General features: G+C 54.2%; 1 protein-coding gene across 1 annotated transcript; it reads right to left on the bottom strand.

Moving 5' to 3' along the window:
* Window positions 1–283: 283 nt before the first annotated feature.
* On the bottom strand, window positions 284–2,047 carry NKX2-5 (NK2 homeobox 5). Its single transcript, XM_008570033.1, has 2 exons — window positions 1,603–2,047; window positions 284–810 (listed from the first exon to the last, which is right to left on the bottom strand). Exons 1-2 carry the CDS (start codon window positions 2,045–2,047, stop codon window positions 284–286), a joined length of 972 nt encoding a protein of 323 aa, XP_008568255.1.
* Between the last annotated feature and the right edge of the window lie 5,918 nt (window positions 2,048–7,965).

Raw genomic sequence — 7,965 nt, 5'->3', positions numbered from 1 at the left:
GGGGGGGGGGGGGGACCTGTGGGTGCTCAGAGGGCACTCCCAGGGCGGCGACCTGGACACCAAGCTGCGGGATTACCCACCGCAGGCTGCGTAAACGCGGCCACAAACTCTCCCGCGCGCGGGGACAAAGGCGCACGGGGCGGGAAAAGTTCCGAGGCCTCCGTAGGAGTGAATATGAAATCCGAGGGACACAAGGTCGTGTCAGGAGCCCTTCCTCCCCCATGAGAGTCAGTGCCCCTCTCGAGGTGGGATAGGTCAGGGGCGCCCCAGGCGGGTCCCTTCCCTACCAGGCTCGTATACCGTGCAGCGTGGACACTCCCGAGTTGCCCTGCGGAATCCCAGGGCTCTGCACCGCGTTCAAGTCCCCGACGCCGAAGTTCACGAAGTTGTTATTGGCTGTGGCAGTGGCTGGCTGAGCCGGGGGAGGCCCGGCTGGGTAAGCAGCGGCGCAGCTGTAGCCGGGGTTGCAGGCCGCCCCACCATAACCCGGATAGGCGGAATAGGCATTATAGCCGTAGGCGTTAAGGCCCACGCCGTAGGCGGGCGCGTAGGGCGCCGAGTCTCCCAGGCATGGTTTGCCATCGCGCACGAGCACCGGCACCGCGATCCGGCGGGCAGGCGGCGGCGGCGGAGGGGGCAGCCCCACCAGCTCCAGAGTCTGATCCTGCCGCTGCCTCTTGCACTTGTAGCGCCGGTTCTGGAACCAGATCTTGACTTGCGTGGACGTGAGCTGCAGCGCGCTGGCCAGGTGCTCGCGCTCGGGCGCCGACAGGTACCGCTGCTGCTTGAAGCGGATTGTAAGGATCAATTCTAGCCGCCGTGCCCCGCCCAGAGATGTTCCCTGGCCTGCTCTCTATCTCTAGATAAACCTACGAATCCTTTCCTGGCTCACGGCGGCCTTTAGTCCAGCTCCTCCGACTACCCAAGGTTAGCGCCCAGCGCGCCCCTTTCTGCCGCCCGGGCTGGCCTTCCTATCCGACCCCAAGAGCCGATCTGGCCCCTTTCCGCGGTCATCTCATTCACCACGCGCTCCTTCGTTTTCTAACATTTCCCACGAGACAACCTCTCGGCTCTGGCCGGGTCGGTAAATTGTACTGGAAAAATAAAGCGAAGTCAGATTTCGGAGGGTCTGCAACATTCCATAAAAAAATCAAGACCCTTGTTCTCAAAGACTCCACTCCCCTGGCACAAAGGAGGAAAGGCCCCAGAAACCCGGGTCACGAGTGGGCAAGAGAAGGTCCAGGACCGTCCTCCAGTTGTGCGCAAAGGTGTGTCTGTTGTGCAGCATTTAATTTCCGTTTAGCGCTTCTCTAGATCCTCGAAAAGATCCGTAAATCTGAAAGAGATTTAAAAGTCCCTGTTGCAGAGATGATCTATTTGTGTCTCTGTTCTACCAGAAACTGATCGCTTAACTCCATAACAGATCCAAGAGCGGGCCGAAGTCGCTCCGAGCTTTGTCAGGCCGGAAAAAAAAAAAAAAAAAAAAAATTAGTCTGGTCTCCTGTTTCTGATCCTCTCAATCCGGCATTTCCTCTAAACCTCGGATTGGATGCGGGGCACGGAGGCCCTCGGACAACCTCGCATCTCACATTCAGAGCGAGCTGCGCCTCCGCCCATCTGTGCGCGTCTCCTTCTCCCGGCCTGAGTTTCTTGGCGGCGGAGTTTGGGGACAACAGCGACCTGGGAGGGGAGAGAGGGCTTGTGTTTTCTCCTCACCTTTCTTATCGGCTCGAGGGTCCTTAACCGGGTCGGGGTCTCCATAGGCACGCGGATAGAAGGCGGGGGCGGCGGGGAAGGCAGGCGAGCATTTGGCGGGCGAAGGCACGGGGCCCAGCTCTGCGCGCAGCTCCGGGAGGCCCGGCGCGGCCGCCTCAGGCCCCGCGTAGGCCTCGGGCTTGAAGGCGGCCAGCATGCAGGAGGCGGGCGCCAGGGTGGCCTCCAGGCGCGCGGAGAGCTCTCCGGCGGCCAGGCTGCGCTGCTCTTGCTCCAGGTTCAGGATGTCTTTGACGGAGAACGGCGTGGGCGTGAGTGCAGGGCTGGGGAACATGGTGGCAGCGCCAGTCTCACAGAGCCAGGTGGGCGGCAGAGAGCGGCGCTGCCCACGGCCCCTGGCCGCCTCCCTGCATGGTGCCCGCCGCCCGCCCCGCGCACCGGCCTTTCTGCTCTGGATGTGGCCCGGCAGCAGGTAGCGCTGAGCACAAGGGGCAGAAGAGGCGGGACCAGGTCGGAGGAGGGAGACTCAGATTGCCATTGGGCCAGGGGCCTCGCTGACAGAAGCGATGAGCAGTTTCGTGTCACCTAATATAGTCATACAGCTAAAAAAAAAAAAAAAAAAAAAAAAAAAAAACCCCCCCCAAGTTTTTTAAAGGGGAGAACCCCGCTCAGCTTTTTTAAAGGGGCCGCGACGCATTTGGAAGACTCCTTTTGCTCCTGCAGCCTGAAATTGCTCCATAATATTAGCCTGAAAAACCTACCAAGGCGCATTCACAGGAAAGACATGATTCTTCTTTGAGTCTGGCCTCTGGGCAGTGTTGGGTGGGTCTGAGATTTGAAGAAATGTTCCTCAGCACCCAAAACAGAATGAGAGAGTGAAAGATGCGGTGGGAACCTGGGGGGAAGAGTTATTTCCAGTAGGTTTTATAACTGAAGATGTGTCTGACTGGAAAGAGAGCAGGGAGGACAGAGCTGGCTTTGGGGGGATGGGGGAGGGATTCTGGATAATTCTGGGGTTCTGTTTGGCTTGACCTACAGGGCCAATCATATCCCAGAAGTCCCCTGTTCCCCAGGATCCCAGGCTCTGGGGACTCCTGGGTGAGTCAAGCTGAAAGAAAGGGCAAGGAGTGTGATTGTGGGTGGGAGTGGCCACCTCTTACAGTCGTGCAAGTTGTACACAGCACAACTCCAGGGGGCAACATTCACTGCCAGCATCCTCCTAGCAAAACGACTTTCCTCTTATTAATGAAACAAATCCAGAACCCCAGCCGGTAAGTTCAGCTTTTCAGAAAGTTGTCTTCTAGGGTGCCCAGCTACTAGTGGCCATTTCTCTCCTCTTTTCTGGAGTCCACCAACAACTGCCTCCCTTCTTTCCCTACCCTTCCTGCCTAGCAGCAAGGCCCTCGGGCGTCTGCCAGCTCCAAAGCCTCAGGTTCCCAGCCCAGGTTTAGCTCCCAGGCAGGCTGGGCAAGATATCTCTAAGGTGTCTGCGCCAGGCTGGGAGTGGGGTGCCCTGGCTGCGTGGTCAGGCACATGGGGGAAGGGCAGGGCAGGAGGGATGATCATATTTAGCCCAGGGTCAGTAAAGTAGGGCGCTTCTGTCAGGTAAATCTGCCAGGGTTTCAGGAGCACAAGCTACGTGGTCAGATCCTGCGCGGGTGGCCTCAACCCTCTGGGTCCTGGCAGGCCTTACGGAGATCTGATGAAAGCTTCAGGCCTTCCCCACCCCCGCCAACACTCCAGAGAGGCACTCTATTTTGTGTAGAATTTCGGGGAGGGTTGGGGCAGGCAGAAGGGCGCCGGGTTAAAGACGTTGCCTTACCCTATCGCTGGGGATGGCGAAGCTTGTCAGTGGAAAAGCGTTGACTTTCCAGGAAGCGCGTTTGTGCAGGGAAGTCGCGGACTGGACGCGTGGACTTGCTGAGAATAGGGATGCGGAGGGCTCGGCTTGGCTCCTTGTGAAGGGCGAGTTGGGGACTCGGGAAGAGGCGCTTGGAGTAGAATAAAGGCCGCGCGGTGCAGGGCCAAAAACTAGCTAAAGACACCGCTTCGGCCCGGGGCGCCAGAACGCGCACCCAAAGGGCGGAGGAAACACGCAAAGTCTGGGAACAAAACGGTGTCTGCTCGGAACTTGAGTCTTGGGTCCTCCAGAGGGAAAGGGAGCCGTCGAGCAGCGCCGATGCAAGTGAAGGCAAGCATTGGCCTCACGTTGGGACCTTTCTACCCCTCATCAAACTTACACTCCCAGGGCCTGCGGCCTCCGAGCTAGGGCGAGGGAGAGCCGAGCCCTGCGGGGCAGTCCCCGAGGCACGCAGCGCCCTGACCCCGGCTTCCAGGCGCCAGGCGCACCAGGCCCGGGCCGCCGCGGGGAAATCTCGCCTCGAGTTTTCGAGCCAGGAACGACATGCGGGTTCTGGGATTGTTAGCCTGGTCTGCAGAGAATGCCTTTTCCCAAATGGGGAGCTTTCAAGTCCCAGGATCCCGTCTCATACCCCCACCTCTCCACCTCCCGACCCGGATTCTCCCTCGACGGGTCTGCAGATCAGCGGCCTCTCTGCAGCCCTTCCTCGCCACGGCTTTTGGCCACGTTACAGTTACTGCTCTAAACTAACCTAGCTTGGGGGCCCGCCTCGCCTTTGAAGATTGTTTTTGGGGGGTGGGAGGAGGGGATGCCTATCACCGAGGCGGTGACGTCTGGCAAACGAGCCACATCCGATTCAATTAAACATCTCTCTGAAAAGAGCTCGAGCTAGGGTCCTGGGAGCGCTGTTAAGTGAATCGGCTGGCCGGGCGGCTCGCGATGACAGTTTGAAAGATTAGTGTGAGCCGACGCCTGAAATATTACCGTTTAATGGGGGACATCAGGCTACATCCGGGATCCCTGTTTTTATTTTTTATTTTTATTTATTTATTTTTTTGAGGTAGTTCTGGAGGAAAAAAAGTTCAGCATTTCTTTGCAAATCAAGGCAGTGAAGATTTATCACCTATTTTAGGATATGGGGTTTCCCAGAGTTGACGGACCTGTGAATGAGGTATCAAAAAAGGGGAAGGAAAGAAAAACCTTCCCTATTTGGACAAAATCAGTGACTTTCCCATTCCCTATGCCCTCTATGAATCCGGTTATAATTTCTTTTGGCTCTAAAAAGGGCCTTGGCGTTGCGGGAGAGACGAAATTGGGCAAAACCGAATATATAACAGGTAAAGTCAAAATCGGAGTGGCCCATGCTGGTCTCCGCATAGAAATGTCCAAGAGCAATTTCCACCTTTTTGTTGCAGTCCTCACTGTTTCCGAGTGAGTTCAAAAAATTATTTTATTTTGTTTTATTATTATTATTTTTTAAATAGAAGTTGTAATGGTTGGGGGTTGGGTGGAAGGAAACTTGATTCTCCGGCCCAAACAGGGATGCATCTTTCTTGCCAAGGGTGGCTGACCCAAACTGGCCGCCTCTCTAAGCCGCACTTTGACCAAACTTCAGGACAAACAAACAACCTTCAGCCGAGAGAAAGGCCGAGAGAGACAAAAGCAGACAGAGAGGAGAGATCGAAAATCTATTTATTTCCTTGCCTTTTAAAGAGTTGGTGCTTTAAGATTAGCCAGATTCCAGGGTGGTTTGAGCGCATTCTGCGCAAATAAATTATTATTAATTGAAAAGCCATCGGCGCGGCCGATTGGCTCCCCGTTCCTGCAATCAGCAGGGCTGGCCGCAAAAGGTATATATGATTAATTGAAAGATAAGCTGGAACTATCACCGGGAATGTCATTAATGCGCCGGGGAGACGTCCTTTGGAGACAGGCGGCGTTATCCGCGGCTTTATCTTCAACAACGCCTCGCTCTCGGCCCGCGCGGGGGAAGCAGATGGGGGTTTCTGTCTGGGACGCTCGCCCCATGTTTATATTTTGGGAAGAATCGCAACTCGTGGGAGTCCCCGGCGGGCCCCCTGATAAATGAACATTAGCACTTTTTCGGACTACTGTATCAACAAAGGGGCTGCGGCGCGGCAATAATTGGCGAGAAAGCAAACAGAGGGCCGAGAGCGCGACTCTGCTCTTCGTCCGGCTGATGGATGAGCAGCCGCGGTTGCGGGCGCGTCTCCCGGCCTCGCCTCGGCTCCCGGCTCGGCCGCGGGGCCCCTCCGCCGCCCTGGCTTCCTTCCTGGGCCAGGCTTGGGGAGGAGGGCGACTCTGAGGGCTGCCGACCTCGCTCGTGGCTCCGGAAGATCCCGGGCGACCTCCGAGGCTCTGGCGTTTTCCTGCCCCGGGACGCGCCTCATTCAAGTGGCTCAGCCGGTAGCAAATCCTCCTCATTCCACGGTTTCTTGAGCGCCCACTGGGTGAGCCACGCGCTCTCACAGATGTCATCGGGGATGCTCTTATCCAGATTTCTTGCCAGAGGGAGAATGAGGCTCAGAGAGGTGTAGTGACTTGCTCAAGGTCACACGGACAGGAAGTGACACTGTGAGGGTGTTAGGATTCGAACACAGGACTGGAACTGTTTTCTTAATTGCGTGTCGCAGCCCTACCTTGCAGCTAAAGAAGAAGAGCAGGGTTGTTGGATTTGAGATGCTGGGTCTCCCAAAACCTTCAGCAACAAAGGAGACCTTCTACATAAAGTTCATTTGAGAGAGAGAGAGAGAGAGAGAGAGGGTGTGGGGAGGAAATTAAGATGTTCTCAACTCACTTCCCCCCACTCTCTCCTCTTTGGTCACAGCTTTATTGAGATATAACTCACATACCAAACAATTCACTCATTTTAGGTATATGATTGATTTTTAGTATATTCACAGAGTTGTACAACCATCACCACAATCAATTTTAGAACATTTTCATCTTCCCCCAAAGAAACCTGTGGCCTTTAGCCATCAATCCCCAGCCCCCTCCTGGACCTTTCCAGCCCTAGACAACCACTAATTTACTTTCTGTCCTTATAGATTTGCCTATTCTGGACATTTTACACGTGTGGAATCATATAATATGTGGCCCTTTGTGTCTAGCATCTTTCGCTTAGTATGTTTTCAAGGTTCATCCATGCTGTAGCATGTATTAGGACTTGGTTCCTTTTAATGGCTGGATAATACTCTCTTGTATGGATATACCACATTTTGTTTTATCCATTCATCAGCTGATGGACATTTGGGTGGTTTCCGCCTTTTGGGTATTATGAATAATCCACCAGCCCACTTCTACCCTACAATCTGAACCTATAGAGGCCTGGCAAAGACTCTTTCCCACTTCCCCCATAATTAACCCTGTGCTTCCCTCAAGGCTGACTTCATGGGCACACAACGTGTGCAGTTGCACAGGGTCCAAGCATGGTTTAATGTTCTGATGTTGCTGTCTTGAAATGCTTAGTAATTTTTGAACAAGAGCTCCATATTTTCATTTTGCACTGAACCCACAAACTATGTAGCTGGTCCTGAATTCTGGGCAGTCTGGGCATAGCTCTGAAAATACTATATCCATGTCACCAAGGTTCCTTTTGTCTGGCTGGCTTTTGGCTTCCTTTGCCCCAGGGTATAGAGCCCCTGCTAGCCAGCTAGGATAGGGAGGAAGCCCCCTGAGCTGCCTTAAGGGCTGTCTATGCAAAGTTGCTCAGCCATATGAAAAGGGCTTAGAGCCCACAGAAGGGAGGAACAGATCTACCAGGGTAGTGGATATTGTGTGTATATGTTTATGGGCATGTGTGTGTGTGGCTGTGAAAGGAGATGCTAAAAATGTGGGCCAGAACTTCCACCCAGCCTCTAAAGGACCCATAGGCTGGTCACTATAGGTTGCTTGGCCTGATTTCCTCCATTCCTTCACCCACATTGAATGGGTGCCCACCAAGCACCAGGTTCTGGGGTTTCACAGCCCATAACACACAGACCCTGAAGGAGGCAGAATTGTTCAGAGAGTATTAGACTATGAGCCAGTAGTGGTCTGGTCCTGTCTTTCTCACCAATGGCTGACCTTGAACATGTCCCTTTTCTTCTCTAGTCCCCAGTTCTGTGTTTATCTTTCTGGTAGCATTAGGTGTACCTAAGTTCCTGTTCCAGCTGTGCTACTCTGGGAAACATCCCAGGTTGCTACCTGGAGTCACATGAATAGGGGAAGGGTTGGAGAGGTATGTGAGTAGTTATCTAACCTACAAAATAAAACTGGCTAAGATTCAAAATAGGTCCCTGACAATTGTAGTATTTTTTTTTTTTTTTTAAAGATGACCGGTAAGGGGATCTCAACCCTTGGCTTGGTGCTGACAACACCAAGCCAAGGGT

This window comes from Galeopterus variegatus, unplaced genomic scaffold (genome assembly GCF_000696425.1).
Source record: "Galeopterus variegatus unplaced genomic scaffold, G_variegatus-3.0.2 Scaffold560, whole genome shotgun sequence".
Classification (NCBI taxonomy): Eukaryota; Metazoa; Chordata; class Mammalia; order Dermoptera; family Cynocephalidae; genus Galeopterus; species Galeopterus variegatus.
This window is presented reverse-complemented; position numbering and strand designations above follow the sequence as displayed.